Source organism: Lagopus muta, chromosome 1, assembly GCF_023343835.1.
Source record: "Lagopus muta isolate bLagMut1 chromosome 1, bLagMut1 primary, whole genome shotgun sequence".
Taxonomy (NCBI): Eukaryota; Metazoa; Chordata; class Aves; order Galliformes; family Phasianidae; genus Lagopus; species Lagopus muta.
In genome coordinates this window covers 111,012,885-111,034,422 of record NC_064433.1, presented here as the reverse complement: position 1 = coordinate 111,034,422, position 21,538 = coordinate 111,012,885, and the positions used below count along the sequence as shown (strand labels likewise).

General features: G+C 36.0%; 3 protein-coding genes across 11 annotated transcripts in view; 2 read left to right on the top strand and 1 right to left on the bottom strand.

Moving 5' to 3' along the window:
• CASK (calcium/calmodulin dependent serine protein kinase) overlaps nucleotides 1-21,538 on the bottom strand; it is a 195,196-nt gene that overhangs the window by 81,932 nt on the left and 91,726 nt on the right. For all 9 annotated transcript variants that reach the window (XM_048937650.1, XM_048937674.1, XM_048937683.1 and 6 more), the window contains exon 6: nucleotides 1,255-1,357. In XM_048937650.1, coding sequence (XP_048793607.1) covers nucleotides 1,255-1,357 — 103 coding nt within the window. The remainder of the gene's footprint in view (nucleotides 1-1,254; nucleotides 1,358-21,538) is intronic.
• GPR34 (G protein-coupled receptor 34) lies at nucleotides 3,852-8,387 on the top strand. Its single transcript, XM_048937862.1, has 2 exons — nucleotides 3,852-4,210; nucleotides 5,429-8,387. The coding sequence occupies exon 2, from the start codon at nucleotides 5,452-5,454 to the stop codon at nucleotides 6,640-6,642; it is 1,191 nt and encodes a 396-aa protein (XP_048793819.1). The 5' UTR covers nucleotides 3,852-4,210; nucleotides 5,429-5,451; the 3' UTR covers nucleotides 6,643-8,387.
• Nucleotides 14,111-21,019, top strand: GPR82 (G protein-coupled receptor 82). Its single transcript, XM_048937875.1, has 2 exons — nucleotides 14,111-16,026; nucleotides 17,287-21,019. Exon 2 carries the CDS (start codon nucleotides 17,320-17,322, stop codon nucleotides 18,301-18,303), a length of 984 nt encoding a protein of 327 aa, XP_048793832.1. The 5' UTR covers nucleotides 14,111-16,026; nucleotides 17,287-17,319; the 3' UTR covers nucleotides 18,304-21,019.

Below are 21,538 nucleotides of genomic sequence, written 5' to 3'. Positions count from 1 at the left end.
TTAAGACAGTTAGGAGTCTGAAAGTAAGTTTGATGTAGCTGATTAGCTCCAAAAGAGTAGCTGAGACTAAAAAAAAAAAATGAAAAAGTTGCTCAGTGAGAACGAAGAAGAAAAATGAGGGAATCGTAAACAAAATGGTAGGAGCTATCACTGAAAAAAAGCAATGGTTGAAGAATCATTTGAGAAATAGGAAAACCAAAGAAAGAAATTAGCTCATTTAGGGAAAAAAAACCCAACAGCCTCTAAATGCATTTTCTTAGAAAAAGACTTATCTAGGACTGCAGGTAGTAAGAACTATCCTGGTATTGGTAATTATTGGAAGAGTGTGGAAGATGTTGGTATGCTTAAACTGGATTTGCTCTTTATTTAAAAAAAAAAAAAAACATATGAAAGCTGAATTGACAAAGATATTTTAAATATTTAGATAAGAAAATGTGAGTTTTTGAAGAAGACACTGAGACATACTGAAAGGAAGTTACTCCCTTTTGAAGAAAAAAAAAAAACACCCAAAGTTAATGAAATCTTTTGCTGTAGTCTCCTACTCTGGCAATGAAAACACCAGAAAACTGATTGGGTCTTCATCTGTGCAGGCTGATTAGAGCATAACCCTATTGTCTGGAACAATATGGAAGGTAGCTAGAGGAAATAAAATTCACAGAAAACAAAACACACAGTCAAAAAATATACATTATCAAGATATTGGTGTCTTATGCAATAATTACAATGAAACAGTAAAACATAGAAAGAATCACATGTGAAAGCTAGTAAGATTTTGCTATTAATTAGAGTATAGTACTCTGACAGAAATTGCCTAAAAAACATATGGGAGCATTAAGGATGCTGTACTAAATCTTTAGTCAATTGCTTTGACACACATTTCAATCTTGATGGCATTTTATGTTGTGTGCTTTGTCAAGCATGGACTAACACTGCCAAGGACTGTATCAAAATGAAAAAAAAATTTGCATTTTTCAATTTCATTTTGATCAAAACAGTGTAAGCTGTTGCTGAGAAACATTTAGACAGTTTTACAATTCAGTATATGTACACGCAGTGTAGTACACTACAGTTAATGTATTACCAACTGTAGTACACAGTTGCAGTTCAAATACTTGCGTACATATATTGTTAACAAAGTATTTAGAACGAGATTATTTTTGAGTCCTTGTTTTGCAGCCCAGGCTACGTTGGAAGCACAGAACTCTGCAGTAAAACTTCTGTAATATTATATAAGTTTGAAGGACAATTTCTTACCTCCAGCAACTAGCCCAGATTCTCCTAATTGAATTGCTACCCCGAAGCCACCAAGCTTTACCGGGGCTGAATTCTCTTTTGAGGCAAGCAGTACACAGTGTGGCTGAAAACAACAATGAAAAAGCAAATTATTATATTATTTGAAAAGTACAATTGGCACCTTAGGATTTACTTTCAAAAAATTTGCAAACAGAAGTCATTATTTTTTTAAAAGAAATTCTTGATTTGTAATATTTTTTTGAATGAGATCCTCTCACTAAACCTCTTTATGGGTGAGTATCTTGTAGTAGCACTGGTAATGGGAGGATGGTTGGACTAAATGATCTGTAGATCCTTTCCAACCTTGTGATTCTATGATTCCTTCTCGATTGGCTTCCTTTTTGCTTGCCCTAGGTATAGCAAAAGCATTTCAGGACTTAACAGAACTCACAAGGAACACAAAGTAAAATCACAACAACATGGAGATAATGAATGTTGAAATTTTCTTTCTTAGTATTAGTTTTTATTTTCACTCTTTATTTCACTTGTATGCTTTATGCTGTTCTAGTTCTTCAGTAGATACATCCTGCCCTATGACACAGTGCGTGTGATCTTATTCTTAACACTTTCAGCCCCAACCACAGTAGGAGATCACTTCCCAGCTGCATAGAAACAACACTGCTGTGATATTTCTATTGAGTTACAGGATAAACTGCTTAGGTATCTAAATCATTCCATGCAAAATCATCCATATTTTTTCCACTAATTATATTAAGATGCAATATATAAAAATACAATAATAGCATTGTTTGGAGGAGTGGTGACTGATGTGAGAGCCTACTTAAAAATGAAATATAGTACTCAATGCAGCAATTAATGTAGAATGACTTCCTATATTTACATAGAGCCTCCATTTGCACAGTCAGCTCTGTTATTTAAAAGGATGTCAAATCTGTCTACTTCTACTACTTCTTGAGAAAATGTTACTGCTTACACTGCAAAACAAGGAACTTTAAATAGGTTACCCCGTATCTTCAGATTTGTCCTTGTTCTCTAAGAAGGTAAGCATGTGCTGCCTTAAGTTTAGTTTTCTTTTACACTTGTCCTCCAGCAGCAAAGAACCTGAAAGAACTCAGCTGCTCACTACAGAGATGATCTAAGGTTTTGGGGGGTAACATAACTAAAGTGCTCCAATCTGGAACAGGAAAATTGCAACTTCCCCGCATGATCAACCAATTAAGCTGTGGAGGAATCCATAAACAATTTCCTTCTGCACTAGCTGTACTTAATAGTTTTAATTTAGGTTGATGACCATTTTGTAAAATACCTACAGCTAATACTCAGACTTTTGAAAGTTGTAATTATCATTATGTATTAGAAGCCTACGAAACCTTATCTTACACAAAGTCTAAGCTATGTATTCACCGAGGTCATGAACTGTTACCTTTGATGCTTCCTTAACATTCATTTGCTGCTATAGCTAAGCACTCAGATTTTGTGACATGACTGTAAATACCTGATAGAAAATATATGAACAAATCTAAATCTTCCCAATGCTTCTGGTCCTACTAAATATCAGGATGAAATTATGACAACATTGTAACATCAACCTCAACCCCTTTTAAACGTCCAAAAGAAATTTGCAGAGTCTCAAACAAGCTTGATTCTCAGATGGATGACAAGTTAAGAATGTTAACACGGACACTCATTTCAACTACTAAGGAAAATACTGTCAGGATAATATTCCTCAGTTATTACATTTGTGCTAATTCATACTGGGACTTCTAGAACCAATTTTTAAATTTGCATTTAAAAAACGTAAATTTTAAATCTCTTATATCCTGTTTTAAATAGTATTACCAGGTGGAATTACCTCTGAGTATTTTGTTTCTGCCTTATTGAAACTGTTAAGCTGTTCCAAAAGTAATGCCTCCTGTTATATTTTGTTGGCCCATGACATCAGAGCTGGATGTGGGAGGAATGATGGTAGAGGCTGAACCTCCTTTCAGATCCATTCAGCTCCATTTTGTTGCCATGTGACAGATGGCAGCAGAGGGGCAGCCTGACACACTGACATCTGACATGGAAGCGAAGATGAAGCAAAGGTGAATTTCTGCATGCGGAAAAAATTGTACCTATTGACACTCATTGACTTTTGCTGAACTTTTATGGAGACCAAACAGTGGGTGTGAGCACAGTGAGGCAGTGTGTGGTTTCAGCAGTGGTGACAGCCACCAGCAGGTGCAGATTTTCCCAAGTGTGGCATGCAGGCTCTTGGTCATCACTGGCAAAAAATGCATATCAAATGGTTGTGAGAATGTTGAAAAATAGTGTTTTGTAGCTGGGAATTTTCTCTATCAAATAGTGTTATTGTCTTCTTTGATGTGTTTTTTCATGCAAATAAACAGGAGGCATTTCTTTCAGAGTGACCTACGTATCACAGCTGCTAGTTTAAGTGAAAAAAAAATCAACCTCAGATTTCTCACTTTGAGCAAGGTGGATGAAAGCTGCACCAGGGTAACAAAAATGTGCCACTTCAAGCGTGGCTTCACTCTGTGCATGAATGTTGAAGAAGTGATACTACTTTCATGCCAGTATCAAGATGTAGTGTACCAAGACAATTGTTTACCAAAAAGGAAAACGCTGAGGTTGGTCACAAGAAACAAAGTTTCTATGAAAAAAATCCCAATCTCCTATTCAGTAAAAGTTTATGATATAACCAGCAAAGTCCAAGTTAACACCAAAGTCAATCTTTCCAGTAAGTTGGCTTTTGCTACTTCAAAATATCTTTAAGAAGTAGTTGCAACACTAGTTCAAACTTCCCCTTGTAGCTAATTGCACTGCGTCAGCTGATTCTCAAGCTTTCATAGAGAAGCTGGTACTCCAGCTTTCTAATAAGAGGACATGCATATGCGTTACTCCTCCCTCTCTTCAGCAGTGGTTTTCAAAATCAGCAGAAGTTCTTAAAACACAAATGGTAAGTGGCTTCTTTTATACTTAATAAAACAAATTCTTCTTACAATTTATTTTAATTTCGAAGGTGCTAATGACCTTTGTAATCAATTGGCATGGAATTACGTATTTCTCAGTTTAAGTATGCATTCCTACTTACAGATGACAAAACTTAGGCTAGTTTCTTAATTGTGTTTCTGAAGTATCTGCAGTGTAACTGATTTTTTTCCTGCCCTCATTCACCTAAATGTTATAGATTATGCAATTCATGATGTCAAACATCTTTTTACAAAAAAATCAACATAAACATAACATTTAATATAGCTGAGAGGTTTCAATGTGCATTTGAAGGTACCGTATTTCTTTAATCAGACACAATTTTTGTAATTACTTTATCCCATACCATACTAAGTGGCTAATATGAAAAGACAGCTGTACTTGTAAAACTGGAACATAGTGCCCACATCTAATGTAACTTTAAGATCATCCAACATGAGATGCTATAATACTTTATTATTAATATCCTCTCAATAATTCAGATTCTGTATGTACATCACTTTTTACTAAGCCTCTTATCTAAAATGTTGCAATTTTCACCACCTTACCCATATCAGACATTTTTAAGACCTGGAATGTTTTTTTTTCTCCTTCTTATTGTTGCTGGAGATCTACATTTAGAACACCAAAAATGATTTTCTTTTCAGATTAGGGGAATATTAGCTTGTCTCTCTAAAAAAAATTGAAATAAACTTATTTACATAATCTTTTAACACCATGGCATATAAACTTAGGGAGAAAAATGTATTGCTAATAATTGGTTGTTAACTACCTCTCTAAACAGCTAACTGTTGTTCTGCTATATTGATTAAGAGTTTGCATTTGGTTTCCTTTCATTAGTCAAAGCTGATTTTTATCTCCCAGATTATACCTTACTGGTGAAAAATATACTCTCAGTTACGTTAAAAACTTTACGAAAACAAGGGAAGATATGAAAACATCTGTTACTGAAGCAATGTAATTTTCAAGCTAATATCAGTTTCCTTGCATAATCCTGATTTACAAACATTCCACAAAAGGAAAAAAATACCTTACCAATACCAATGATACAAATAATAAAAAAGAAACTAATATAATAGTGCTGACTCAGTGCTATTTATATTACATAAATGCTTTGCAGGCAATGAAGTGTAACAGTGTTCCTGTGATGACTTAATATTTACAATTTTTCTTCATATCCTGACAGAACAGCTAAGAAAATCCTCACAAATGGCTGCACCTTCAGCTGATTTACTGACCACTCTTCCATACACGAAAGCTTTTGGGGGTAACCAAAGTGATCTACCCACGAATGCATCAGAAATTCCGCCCAAAGCAAGCTGTGACTTAGAAGACCATGCATTGTCACTTGCTCTCATACTTTTTTACTCTGTTATTTTTGTCGTTGGATTGGTTGGAAATATTATAGCCCTGTTTGCATTCCTGTGCATTCACCAGAAAAGGAATTCCATCCAAGTTTACTTGCTAAACGTAGCCATCGCAGACCTTTTGCTGATCTTCTGTCTTCCCTTCCGAATACTGTACCACATTTTCAACAACACATGGATGTTTGGATGGATTTTATGCAAAATTGTAGGAACTCTATTTTACATGAACATGTACATTAGCATAGTACTGTTAGGACTAATTAGCCTAGATCGTTACGTAAAAATAAATAAGTCTGTGAAACGACCTAAGATGTTAAATACTACCCGAAGTATACATATTTGTTGCATTGTGTGGGCAGTTGCACTAACAGGATTTTCATTAGTAGTTGTACCATCTCTCTTCACAAGTGAGATCAGCAATTCTACCTTGTGCTTTCATTATCGGCATAAGAAGAATGCAATAACAGAAGCAATTTTAAATTATATTATTGTCATCATTTTTTGGACAGTTTTTCTCCTTTTGATACTTTCCTATGTTAAAATTGCCAAGAACCTACTGAAAATTTCAAGGAAAAGAGCTAATTTTCCCAATGCAGTAAAATACACCCAGACAGCAAGGAATTCCTTCATTGTACTCATTATTTTCACCATATGTTTTGTTCCATACCACATGTTCCGATTTGTCTACATTACATCACAGTTACAAGAGCCATCCTGTTACTGGAAGGGAATAATTCACACATGCAATGAAGTTATGCTCATATTTTCATCTTTTAACAGCTGCTTAGATCCAGTTATGTATTTCCTAATGTCCAGTAGCGTCCGTAAGACTGTCTTCCAACTTATTTGTAGAAGAATTCACGGAGATTCAAGTGTGACTCTGGAAAGTACTTCAGAAATAAAACTTGGACAATATATGCAAGAGAGATTTTCTACTACCACTCCGCATTCAAGTTCTGTAAAGAAGAAGTCTGACTTAATCAAGTCAACAGATAACAGCTTTTCTCAGTGTCACTTTCGGACGTCAGCTTAAGATGCGCCAAATACAATAACTGATGGATACTAACCTCTTTTCATTCTTCCCATTACAAAATGAGAAGTCTTACTTCTGTTTGTGAAAATGAGAAGAAACTTTTCAGAAGTATTTCCCTTTTGTTTATCCAAGAAAACAAAACAGGAAACTTCCTTCAAGTTATCTCAGGCACCTTCTGTGGGACTAACCTAGAACACTAAGTCTTTGGGGAGATGTCCACAAAGTGGTTTAAGCCTGTGTAAGGAGTCTTGTATACAGATATTAATATGAGCAATTCATAAACAGATGCATTTTGCAGAAGTAATGTGTCCTATTCAAAAGAGCTACATGAATCATTAAAGCCTTTATGTACTGTCTGCTTTAACAGGTTTCAAAGAGATCAGCACTGAACTGTATTTACAGAATTTTTGCAAGGAAATATTTGAGAATTTAGCAACATATCTGGCTCAAAAATGAGGTGAAGAACACAGCTGCCATTGATTCAGTTATAATTACTGGAGATTTGCTTCATTAAATATAAAAACCAAAATAATCAAGCCTCCTTTATTACTCAAACCCTTTATTATATTTTCAATGTTTTAATGAATGTCAAGGTTGAGTACTTGAGGTAAAGTTAAGCACTGGTTAGAAATCAGTTAGAAATTTGTGAAGGAGAGATGACATGGGTATTTTCAGCTAGTTAGGATTTCCTTCAAACTCTGAGCAACAAATTTGGTGACTTCAGCTACACAAAGTATTTCAACAAGGAAAAAACTGAGCATACACAGAACGGAAAAGTTAGCTATTGTGAACACTGGAAGCATCAGCTCTGTTCTTTGCTCAGGATCAGTCATCTAGTCTATTTATAGGTTTATGGATTCAGGCACAAAGTAAAATTTTGAATTGTAAGGTTGTTTAAAACAGGTGAGCTGAAAGTGGAGCTTGTTAAGACCAAAAGACATGCAAACAGACACTTATACTGAGAGTAATTTACATGCCTAGCACAAGAATCCAGAAAGATGAACTAATTGGATAGTAGATGTTAGGCACTATCACTGCAAAAGAAGATTCTATTACGCTTAACACATAACAACCAATATTGCTCAGGTTAACTGAAAGACTTTAATATTAAATATGATTACCAATTCTCTAATAGATCACATGGCTTTATACCTAATCTGTCACAAAATGTGAAGATTTTTAATTATACAGCAAAATATTCTGATTTTATAGAAGCTAGTTATAAACTGTACATGCTTTACAGATTGTAGAGAAGGAGCACCAGAAGCCATGTATAATATCAACAGATGATTTAAAAAATAAAACAAAACATTAAAGAGTAATACAGTCCCCGGGACCACATATTACATTACATACTACTTCACTTTAATTAACCTCTGTGCATAAGGAATGAAAAGCATATGTGATTCAAAACTTGAATGAGATTCAGAAGCTACAGTTTAGTGTTTATATTAGGCAATTGCAGCACCTACGAAAACATATAAAATTAGGCAAGCTAGGGTAGATAAGGTGCCCAGGGAAAAGTGAATAAATTTGTTTGAGAAAAAACATCTACCACCTATCAGCTCTAGCAGCGCTGTTACAGAGGAGCCAGCAAAGGAGCTCTCCAGTAGACTTGAGAAGCATCAGGACAAAGGGGATAATGTTGTACATGGACTCTAGCAAGATCATTCACAAAAGGTCCTAAAGAAATTAGAATATTAGATGATATTTCTTATTTTGGAACTAGTTAAAAAGTGGAAATAAAGCTTTAAAAATAAATATATATATTTTTTCCTTCAGGACATTACCCAAGAATATCCAAATAGATTCATTTATCAACTCTGTTGAGTGCTATCTGGAATGAATGAGACTAAGGAGATGACAAAGTTTTTAAGCAATACACAAATATTCAAGGTAGTCAATCCTAAAAAAGGGGTATGATACCAAACTCTGTTCAACAGCAATAAAGCAGCAAAGTCACTATTAAAACTAGGAGAAAAAAACTGAGAAGCCATCATTACGATATTCCATAATTTATATGGTACAGTTTCTATGCAGACTACATAAAACAAGTAAATGCTTGAGCTCAGAAACTGAAAGACGACGCATTAGGTCCGTAACACCAGGTACGGTGTGTAAAAGGGGAAACAGGAATAAATAATTGTATGCTCTTTGTCAGAGTCTGATATTAAAGGAATAGCAATTACAACAACAGCAACAACAACAACAAAAACAACAAAATAAGCAGATGACAGATTTTCACAAGTGTGCAAATCAGTGCTTCAAGATGTCAAAGGCCTGAAGCACCAATTGGCTCAGAACAGGATCTGAAACTAGACAGTATTGTCATGTAGGAAAGAACTACGACTGAACAAATTCCAAACACAGGCACTTTTACTATGTTTTAATATTTAATCTTTTTTTTTTTCTTTTTTCTTTTTTTTCTGAAATCAATTTTACCAGTTTCTGAGGGTATATAGATGGCACTGCAAGACATTATAGTCAAGTGCAAAGAATTTGGAAGCTCCTGAGAGATCTGCTGAAAATTACAGTGTGACATTTCAGGTGATCCCATCATTAGTCAATTCAGTAGTGTTACTATGTTACTTCTCATCTTAGCAATGCTTCCTAAATGATAGGAGGGCCAAATATAGTAATGTATTGAAACTTCAACTGAATTTCAACATAAAATACTAAAAGAGACTTGCTAAATAATCCAGGGTCCATCCTCTTGTTTCTCCTTTTTCTCATGGCAAACTGCAAATCTGATTGTGATGTTGTATTTGTACCACACTTTAAAGACTCTGAATAGCATAAGCCACAAAACAAAACTGCGTGCCAGAAACAAGCTAATAACTTTAATTATTAGCACATTCAATTGTATCTGACTTGAACAACCCATTTTTATTTCTATACTGAAACTCACTCTTATTACCTTTGGGACTTACAACTTGGCATCTTCTGCTAGGTAAGAAAATTATAGCCCAAATCTGAAACCTTAATTGAACAACCTCTTTCACAATATCCATCAACGAAACCACAAGAGAGAAATATAACTCACATTACTGAATCATACATTAGTGATAAATAAGTAAGAGTCACATTATTCCTTATACTGGAAAAAATATATATGTGAACACCTTAGTTTAATACTCACTCTGAAATCACATACAGAATCAGGGTGGGTAGAAGGAGTTTAGTTGCACAGCATAAATAAAGCATACAAGTTAAAATAAACCAATGTTTTAAATGTATTTTCAACACATTCTCTGTAAGGCTGAGACTCTTTGGCCAGCCTTTTTTCCATCTCAGAAATATTCCCTATTACTGAGAGCACCCTGCCAAGGGAATCCAAGAAAACAGAGAAGGTGCTACAGAGCTGTTAGCACTCACAGCTTGTAAATATTAATAGATAGGAAAAATCCATGTACAGAAGTTGTTCAGACTTCATGAGGGTGGGCATAGTTGAGGGGAAAGGATGAAGATGAAAGAAACCTTAACATTCAGACTCCATTGTTAAGAGTGTTAAGCATAGATATAAGAACATGAATAGAAGAGAAATGGCTGAGTATCAAACAACTGAAAATGAGATAAAAATGAAGATGAAAAAACGCTAGGGTTTACTTCTAAGCTTGTATTTTTGCAAGCTGAATCAATTACTTAAAGTATACCAGAAAGGTACATTATGCTTCATGCTGCCCCCAGGGATTATTTTGCTTTTTGCTGTAAATGATGAGTACTGGTTCCTTTAAATTTGCATACAGAGATGGTTAGTACATCTTTGCTCCTATTAAAAAGCAAGGTCAGCTACTTCGGAATATCTCAAACCACAGACACAGATGACTGTGTGCTTTTAAAATGAAAACATACCCACTGTTTCTCACACACAAAAAAATTTCTACATGTGTATTGTCAACAACACATTAAAAGTCTGATGAAAACACTTGACAGGGGACATAACAATGTTCCTTATCAGCAAGAAATTCATTTTGGAGACAAAGCTTTCCAATTTGCAGTCAAGAAAATCTACCTTTTCTGCATCAGTTTTGCCTTTATCACCATGCTTCGGATTTTTATTTTTGCTTTAGTACTTTTGCAATTTCTCAAAAGCTTAAGAGCCTCATACAAAAGCTAAAAAGCTCTTATAAGCAATTAACTTGAACATACATGAGTTACAGCATAGTGAGAGAAAACCACAGAGAAAGCTTCCTCTTTATCTGCAATGATCAGAACAGTTCTCATGTTAAAAACTGTTTTTGAAAAATCAAAGTAAAAATTATCATGCCCAGTAAACATTTACCGAATTTTGAAAATCAAGAATAGTAAAAGAGACCTCTGGAGGCTGCACAGAGTATTTCATCTGGGAAAAAATCTGAAGTTTTTAGCACTGAAGTCCTGAAGTCTAAAAATACCGAAAGATTATTTTTTTAAGTACTGTCAACTGTAAGTTTATGCTTTCCAGTTTAAAAGGTATCGTTTAATTAGCGATTCTCTACGCAAAACAACTACCCAGAGCACATAAACGTGCTTATTTAATGACAACCAAATAGCTGAAGGTATGGGTGCAATATTATCCCTTTTCTATATCACAAAGGATCCTAGAAATACCGGAGTTATATTGCAGATTCTCACAATTCATCAAACAGTATAAGAACTACAATTTTGGACCTATTCTGCTGAATTATAACGGCAATTCTAAAGCTGCTGAAAACAAATCATCAATGAACAGCAAAAAAACAAAACCAGTCTAACAAAGACCAAGTTAAAATCTGCCATCTCTTTTATATCCACTGATTCAGCATAGTACTCAGCTCAAGCTGAGTAGATTTAAACATGAACTTAGAGAACTTTGATTTGGTCAGTATTTCTCACAATATTAAATATGCTGCTCCAAAAGTAATGCCTCCTATTTATTTCCATGGAAACTATGAGGGAAAAAGAGCACAGTGCACAGTAACACTACTTGATAGAGAAAATTCGCAGCTACAAAACACTATTTTTCAAAATAGTTATCACCATTAGCTATGCATTTTTTTGCCAGCAATGAACAAGACCCTGAATATCATGCTTGAAAAAATCTGCATGGCCGTCAAGAATGTGACTGGATTTCTCACATCTCTGTCACCACTGCTGAAACACACCACCACTATCTCACCCTGTTCACATCTACCGTTCAACCTCCATAAATATTCAGCAAGCATCAATGAACTTCAATGGGTACAATTTTGTCAGCATGGAGGAATTCAGTGACACCTTTGCTTCATCTGCACTTCCATTTCAGATGCCATTGTGTCAGACTGCCCCTTTGCTGCCACCTGTCACATGGCAGCAAAATGGAATGGGATACTGGCAGCAAGGTTCAACCCTTACTGCTATACAACCAACATCTGCCTTTGACCTTGTGGACTAATACAATAAGAGGCATTACTTTAAGAGCTGCTCTCATAAATACATCTACTGAGGTATATAAATATATACGACGAAGTCTCCTCAGACCCTTCTCCAGGCTGAACAAGGCCAGCTTCCTCAGTCTTTCTTTGCAGGCTAGGTGCTCCAGCCCTCCCATCATCTTCATGGCCTCCTCTGTACCCACTCCAACAGCTTCACATCCTTCTTGTGCTGAAGGCCCCAGGCCTTGATGCTGCACTCCAGGTGGGACCTTATGAGGGTAGAGCAGAGGGAGACAATCACTTCCCCCCCCCCCCCCCCCCCCCCGCTGGCCACCCCTGCAGCCCAGGACACAGTTGGCCTTGTGGGCTGCAAGGGCACACTGCTGGCTCATGCCTAGCTTTTTGTTCACCAGGATCCCAGAGTCCTTCTCCACAGGACTGCTTTCAGCGAGTTCTTCTTCCACACTGTATACGTATCTGGGATTGCCCACACTAAGGTGCAGCACCCTGCATTTGGACTAGTTGAACCTCTTTCAGTTCAACATGGGCTCACGTTTCAAGTTCGTCCTGGTCTCTCTGGATAGCATCCCTCCCTTCTGTTGTGAACTACACCGCTCAGCTTGGCGTCACCTGCAAACTTGCTCAAGGTGCACTCAACCCCATTGTCTAGGTTGTTGATGAAGATGTTGAAGAGCACAGGTCCCAAGATATACCCCTGAGGGACACCATTCATAGAATCATAGAATCGCAAGGTTGGAAACAACAACCTATAAGATCATCTAGTCCAACCGTGTTCTGATTACCACTGCTACCACAAGCTACTAAACCATATCTCGCAGCTCCTCATCCAGACAATTCATCACTGGCCTCCACTTAGACATAGATCTGTTGACCACAATCCTCTTGCTGCAACCATCCAACCAAATATTTAGCCACTGACTAATCCACTCTTCAAATCACTATCTTTCCAATTCAGAGATAAGGATGTGGTGTGGGACCCTGTCAACGGTCTTGCAGAAGTCCAGGTAGATGACACTGAGACTCACTAGATGACTTTTCTACCCTTCGTAAAAATGGGAGCGACGTTTCCCTTTTTCCAGTCACCACAGACTTCACCTGACAGCCTGCAACAACTCTCCCGGATCTACACATGCAACTGAAAACGAATGGCATCTCTCTTAGAAGTTTATACAGCCAATAAACTTTCAATTCTGATGATTAAACAAAAAAAAAAACTGGAATCAGAAGTCAAAGTTCTAACTCAGCTACATGAAGGAAGACATGAATTGCATGTTTGCAGTAGTCAATGCATTTTAGAGACTTATCCTGGTAATAAATGCCATACAGTAAGGAGTTTCTAACTTTTTGGCTTGCCTGGCTGCACTGAGTGAAGAGGAATTATATGGGGCTGCATATCAAATATGTAATACACTTCACATACATAATCAACAAAACTTTGCTTATTCTTTTTGCATTTTTATTTGAACATTAAAAAGAGGGCTACAAAAATATTAAAATAGCGTATTGGACACCTATACAATAGATCAAATTCCAAGTACTGGAAATTAAATCTCATGTTAAAGATTGATGCATATTTAACATGTTACACATTTATTTAGTATAGTTCAGCCTTAGCATCCATAGTGGCCCTGTCTAGGGGCATCCACTTTTGTGCACCCTATCCTAAAAGTTGCCTTTCTTCCATCAAGCAACAAGGTTAAGGGCATCTCCTGGGCCTTCCATGGGATAGAGAATCAGGACTGCCACAGGAGCCACAGGTAAATGGACTGCAGCCCTCTTCCATCCTGTAAGGAGCAGCTGCTGCCAATCCACATTACACTCTGTTGCCTGACAGGAACAGCCCAGATATTCACACAAGTTGAGACAGGCACAAGATATGAGGTTAACTGGGCTGTCTTCTATCATCTCCAGCAGGTGGAGGGGAGAGGTAGTGGCCAGGTGGTTTTTGTGTGGATCACTGTTGCCTATGGCTGTACTATATAATACAGTTAGGTACAAGTTATAAATGGCTAACCGAAATGGCTTCCCCACTGTGAATTTTCTCGTCTTTGTGATTTTGAGCCACAAAATAGGTTTGCATACAATGAAAAAAGGCAGCACACACTGTTTGTTAGTATATAAAATCGAGAAACAAGTATAATAATCATGGTTTAAGGGGGCTAGAAATAGAAATAAGTAAGGGGAAGAGAATACATGAAGATCATTATTAAGAACTTAAGAGTGAATTGCCTAAGAGATGCATGTGTACTGTTTGCATATCATCAAATATGCATTAGATAAAATAAGCCATTTGTAGGTCAGACAAATGGAAATAGTGTACAAGAATCGTGACAGTGCTTGGAACCAATTTCTCTTTTTTTTTTTTTGTTTGCTCAATGTCCCATTCATTTGTTGCCCATCTCACTAATCAGTTACAAAATGAATTCTGATAGATTATAATTCAGTATATTAAGCCATTATACAGTAATTTAGAAAAAAGGTAGCATAATTTCCTCACATAGAAAGAATTATGGTAATTGAACTACAAATACAACAGGCTAGACGTAATAACCAGTTAAATAACAACAAAACTAACTGCTAACTGAAATTGCTCACACCATTTTTTGGCATAAAACCATGGTCTCCACTTAGCAAATTTTCAGGATATGTACTCTTGTGTCTAAAACTGGATGGAACAATACAGAAACGTGGATTTCTAAGACTCCGTAAGAGACTATTAGACATTTAATTACTATAAGAATCCTTCTATTAGAGCAGATTTTAATATAGTTATTTATTCAAACAGAAAAAGAAGAAAAAGAAGGTAAAGCTTAACACAGAATAAAAATTAAAATGCATGCAAAGGAACCACAGCACTACAAGCTACTTACTAATATTCCAAGCAAGCTTCCTTCACTTAAATTTACTTTTAAATGACATGAATTGTCTAACCTAACAAGGTGGACAGAATACATGTCTATCATTTTACAGCAACATAAATAAAATCAATAATGAGACTGAATAATTAAATCCATTGAGATCCCTAAAGTGTGTTTTCACTGTGAGTCCTTAAATGCAAAGCAAAACTGACACAACAATACTAAAAGTGCATAAAATACAGCACCTCCTCCGTTCTCATAAAGGAACTTACTGCTTCTGAAAAGCCTTATCTGACAACCACAGATGTATCACACAGAGGTAAATCCAGAAGTTTTATGTTCTGCAGACTTAAGCAGCATTTGACTGATCTGTGATCAAACTTCTTCAGGAAGGAAACTGTCCTGGCTATCAGCCTTCTGGATGACTTACATTAAACTTCCTATTTCTTGGAAACAAGCCAAGTCAGTTTCCCCTGAATGGTTAGAAAGCTGAGAATGCATCAGCTATAAACTGCTTGCACAGAATGCATCATCTGACAGGACATACATGATGTGTTCATTTGGTCACTGACAGGAGGGCAGACATGGATATGTCATTATCGTTGTTGCATGTGGAGTTCAAGAACAGATGGACAGCTCTGTGAAAATTCTGGGATCTGAAGAGCAATTAAACTGCAGTTAAAGTTCTCACCTACAAAATATGAACTTCATTTTTTTCCATTCTGGGAAGTGGGCAGTCTCAAAGAGCGTGATAGTAACAAGAGCTCCACGCCTTAAAAGTATTTTAAGTATTTCTCTGAAATAATTACATGGCCAAAGGACTGTTAGAATCATTCTTCCACATTTATCTTGCATTCTTTTAAAATCTCTAATGGAGGCATATCCTGACCTAAATTCAAAGACTTTTTGCACAGAAAACATCTTTTGGTTTGAACTTTAAGCTTCTAGCTGCCTTTTGACACTGTAAAAGAAGAAAAGGCACATTCTGAAAACCTACTTATGCCACAAAGGCATTTTTCTTAACTGTGTTTTCCAGATTTAAATATCATCCTTTTCACTGCATCGGTGTAAAGATAAAAAGGACATTGGACAAAAATTCCCTCTCCAAAGGAAGACGCTTGCAGCTTGCATAGGTAAGTTTAAAAGTGCTACTTCTTTGCTTCAAAACATTCACAAAAAAATAATTGTTAGATGTCTAAAGGATCGAGTCCAAACGTTATTTTGTGAATGTAACTCACTGTAATTAAATAATTTAATATACTTTGGTTCAACGATCTATATGGGACTTAGGTAAAGATTCAACAACTGCAAAAAAATTTGGTTTAATTTACAAATTGCCAGTCATGGCTTATAGCATATTTTTATATTTTTAAATAGAAGTTTTACAATTATTTTATAATGTAATCTACTTGGTGCCTGGGTATTTCGTTATAGTTACAAAGAATGCTCTTTGGAATCTGAATTCATTTGCTTATGGCTTTTTAATTTTTTTTTTTTTTAATCAATCTGTGACTTTGAAATGTTATTTTTTTTTCCCATGTACTTTTATATGCAATTAAAGCTAAGTTGCACTTTACTGAACTTTTACCTGTACAAAATGATAATCTCTCTTCACCATACGTTAGTAAGTCAAAGACTCATTTTTATATGTAGTCATTCTACAGGGCTTTAAACAACAACTAGAACTGATTTCTTGCTTACAGTCTAGAAATACAGAATAAATTGAAAACTAAATTTGGAAATATATCAGTTTTCAGCAATCATTTACATGCTCATGACTACATCATTTATGCATAACGTATACCTAAGATTAGAGCCCTAAGTAAGTTAGATACTATCATCAGCAAAAAAAGAAAAAAAGAAAAGAAAGAAAAAAGAAAAAAAAAAAGCATCCAACTAGCTTCCAGAATCACGTACAGTTTAACTCTAATTTAAATGTAGGTAAGAGATACTCCTGTGCATTTCTGCAAATACTGAAATGCTTTGTATTTATTTTGCTTATTTAACTTGAAATAGTCCAGAGTGGTTTCCAAAGTAGGTTACAAGTGTTCTAGAAGACTGAGAAATAACTTAAGACCACAGAAGTTACTTTCAGACTCTACCTTCATCCTTCTGTTTCCTCATTTATTTTATTAGATTCTAAGCACATTATTATTTTTTTTTTTAACATAAGTCAGCTTTGTATTTTTTACTGCCAAAAATCTGTCAGTAAAAGAACATCTAAACAGTAAGCTCATGCAAACTGAAAATGATAACCACAGAGAACAACTACGAATTGGTAACAATGAAAAGCAGAGAAGAAAAAGTAAAAGTTAAAAAGTTCAAAATACGAAGAAAAAAAAGATATATTAGATGCACATTACAGAAGAATAATTCCTTTAATTGTGTTTCAGCTCTCATCATCCATTCAAGAAGACTTGGCATAAATGAGAAATTCAACATGCGTTCTTCACCCATCGACAGCTACTACTGTAGCTCTCCCAGTCATCTACTGTTTCCTATTTATTACTGGCAGTTTTGGAAATATTCTCGCTGCTTGGGTGTTTTCAAGACAAGCATCCACAAAAAGAACACAGCATATTTATCTGGTAAATCTCATCACTGCTAATTTGCTCGTATGTAGCACCATGCCTTTTGTGGCTGGCTATTTTGCAAAAGGGCACCAATGGACATATGGCTCTGATGTATGCAGAGTAGCGTATCACCTCGGAACTATCATTATGCACGTCTGCACGTATGTTACAATCATCATGTTGTGTACAATCGCTTTAAGTCAGTATGCAACGCTGAAGAAAAACAATGATGCACGACACTCCCAAGCAGTCACAAAAAACTTGTACAAACGTGGACTTCAGAAGTTTCGTCAGCCAAAGTTCGCTAAATATTTTTGTATCTTTATATGGCTCGTTGTGTTGTGCGTAACGGTAACAGCTATCACATACGATGCTCGGGCAAGGAGGGGGCAAACATTTCACACGTGTTACAACATGAAGGTAGAAATAGGTGAATTTACTGCAAAGACTGCAGCTTCTTTTGCTACTGCTTGTTTTTTTCTATTTTTTCTAACTGTTTTGTTATCATACTATTCCCTCACCAGACACCTGAGTAAAATACAAAAAAACACCCACATTGGACAAAACCATATGATTTACAGAACAGTGAAAAGAAACATTCTTGTCATCCAGATAATTTTAACTGCCTGCTTTCTTCCGTACCATATTTTCAGGCCCATATTTTATGTATTGCTTCCAGAAGAAGACTGTTCAAAGCTAAACTATCTAGTAGAAATTAAAAACTTCCTTACTTGTCTGTGTGTTTCTAGGAGTAGCATAGATCCAGTTACAACCCTTCTGCTAGATAAAACATTTAAGAAAAGTCTGTACAGTCTGTTTAAAAAAATCCACACCTGAATAACACCAACGCAGAGCTGATATTTTCATTGAAGACACCTCACCAGTACGAAGTACGATGGAAAGATGTTAAGAGAATATTACTAACAGCCAGCTCATTTTGACTTGCTACAATGAGACTTCTATATCAAATGGGAAATATTTAAATAAAATGGTAACATTACTTGTATTTTTTTTAAACAGTCTTGCTTTAAAAATCAACAGCAGTCACAATAAATGAATTCATGTAATTCACACAGAGAACTGCGCATTGCCACTTTACCCACGTAAAGAAAAATACATTTATGTTTGCTGGATGGACAGTGTTTTCTTTCTAACTGATCTGGGAAGAAACTAGTGTGAAATAGAGGACATAGTTCTCATCTGTTACCATTATTCCCAGGTTTTCTGGGCTTTCTTTACCAAAAAAAAAAAAAAAAAAAAAAAAAAAAAAGGAAAAGCATAGATTTTTTTTTCTCTAAAATAGATTAATCATTTGTCAAAGGCTTAAGGAAGAAGGCACAGAGAACTACAAAATACACTCAAGATTAACCCTTTTTTTTCCCCTCAGAAGCTCAGCTCTGAGTCTGTCTAAGCACTGGGTAGCTGGTGGTGAGCAACTGCACTGTGCATCACTTCTTGTATTATTATTCTTCTTCTCCCTTATTAAACTGTCCATATCTCTACCCATCATTTCTTGCACTTTCACCTTTTTGAATTCTCTCTCCCATCCCACTGCGAGCAAAGAGCTGTGTAACCTGGCAGACAGCCCAGCACTGAAGTCCAACATGTAATCGCCCTAAAGTGTTACATGATTAGACCACATCAAATTTGAATTAACACATGTTACTCCAGAAGGTACCTTCTTCACATTAGTGTTTAAACCCAGACCACTTGCAGAAGAGTGAGTAAAACACGAGTCATACAAAATTGTGGGATATCCGAATGCACATGAAGTGAGGGAAAAAAGGATGAAATGCATACATGCACTTATTTTTAACCTCTGGTACTATTTAACATAAATATAAAAAAAAAAAATCACAGAATTTCCACATTCCGAATTTAACTCTGCGAGGCAAATTTTATAGTTTACTTAGGTAGGCATAAATGGTTATTATTTACTGGTATACAACTTATACTCAAAATAAACATTTAAGAACCATGAACAGAATGAAAGGAGTACAAAACAGGAGTGGTTTTGAATTCATTCTTGTAGCGTGGTCTTTTCCCTATTCTTCCAAATGAGATCAAGGGAAGCTGTCCAATGAATGCAGAAAGTGTTACAGAATATCAGCTATTTTTTCAGACTTTTTTTTTTTTAACAAGCCCAATCATTTGCTGCAAACTACACAATAAAGTGTAGCAAGCAATTCTGTCTTTCCGACCCTACTACTGAGCTCCATTACAGAAACACTACATTGACCCAAAACTGGCATATGGTGTTAGATACAAAATATTAGGCCTCCTGTAAAAGGCACCCCAAGACTTCACATCATTTGACACCTGCTTTGTATTCTGCAGAAGTTCAATAAAGAGGTAAGTGAAAAAGACAGAAAAATCACAGGAACATAGTATTTTATTAAATACAATGCTACTTGTGAAAATAGAAACCATCATTTGCTTATTCTACAGAATTCTCTTGTGATGCTTAACAAATGATCTACAGAAAAACCTTAAGTGGGCAGCTTCAGAGTCTAACACTGCAGAATGCTAAAGGAAAGAGCTCTTGAGCATGAAGGCTGGTTTGTGTGGGTGTGCATCATACTGTGCAAAAACCAAGGACAAGACACCTAAACCATGACTAAACCAAAGCAGTTCAAATTTGCTCAGACTACTGTGTTTAGATCAGTAGCAGTAGACATTTGCATGACAAGTTTACCGTCAGGGTGCTTTTGTTTTTGCACAGGCTCAAAATAAGAACCCTAACTTCTGTCCTTCCTTACACTTAGGGAACCTCAGCCCAGCAAGGTGTCTAAGGATGTAAACTTCAACACTGAATTTTTGGTGACAGTATAGGCTTAAGTAATTATTATTCTGCTTTTCTAGACCAATTGGTTCCCTAGTGCTGCAGTTACCAAAAAGGGAAGAAAATGGATGAAATTTTGGGAACTACTGATTAAATATGTTTGTGGTAAAATCCCATTTCACCAATTCTTCTTAGTACCCCCAAAATAATACATACTTTTAGTATTTTCCTATAGAACCTGTTTAAAGTGACATCTCCTTTACATTTCTGAACTGCATTAGTTGGCTTATTCCATATTAAAGAGTAGAAAAACCTTTGTGCAGTATGGGCAATTTGAGAATCTGCAACTAAAGTAATATGTTGGTTCAACAGTTCACAGAGGAAAAACCTCTCAAAACAGAGAGGTGTGTGGAAAAGATACAGAAACGAGCACTTCAGGAAAACGCAGCTCATGTGCTAAACTTCTTGTGCTTTTTAGTCATCCTGGTGTTAACTTGGAAGTTTTCAGGTGAATTGTGAATTATATAATCAAAAATTAAATACTTGGTTTCTATAGCAGGAACATCAAATACTAGGGCAAACATGCACAACAAAGGGTTTAAAAGACCCTTTGTTAACCCCTTCAAAATGTGCTGCAATGGCCAGCTCAGAAGATGCAGGTTTTCTGAATGGCTGAGCGAGTGACTGGAACATATGAACTTCCAGATCAAAAGGTATCCAACTATGTAGCCGTTGAGCTCTGTGGCATGTCAAGCAGTCTAAATTCTCAGCAAGCAGCACTTCTCAGCAAAACCGCTTCTGAAAATGTAGCGCCCAGCAGCAGAACCACATTAACCAAAAGATAAGGCAAAGGTCAGAGATTACCAAACTTTCAAGTAACGTTAGGGACAAAAGATAAAGAAACTCAAGACCTCTCGTAAGAGAAGGAAATTAAGGCAAGCAGAGGCCATCTTGTGAAAGTTTTCATGTTTTGATTCTGACATGGGAGATGTAAATTTATCATAGGCTGCAGTCAGCTTTGGTTCATCTTGTTGCTTAAGAAAAACAGATGAAGTTTCTGGCATCAGACAACAGCAGACTGAAGTATTCCTAATCTGACTTCTTATTAGTTGAGAGCCAAGTGAGCACAAAAATGCCTACAAGACACTTAATTCTAATAGGGACTAAAAGGTACACATTTTCCTGTGAATCAGATCAAGATCAAACATTCTGCAGTTTAAAATAACACAGAAAAGAGGAAAAAAATGCAGAATCACAGAATCATAGAATGACTGTATCGACCTTACAGAT

Coding starts and splice junctions, on each gene's coding strand:
- GPR82 (XM_048937875.1), top strand. CDS start 17,320: ATGAGAAATTCAACATGCGTTCTTCACCCATCGACAGCTACTACTGTA.
- GPR34 (XM_048937862.1), top strand. CDS start 5,452: ATGGCTGCACCTTCAGCTGATTTACTGACCACTCTTCCATACACGAAA.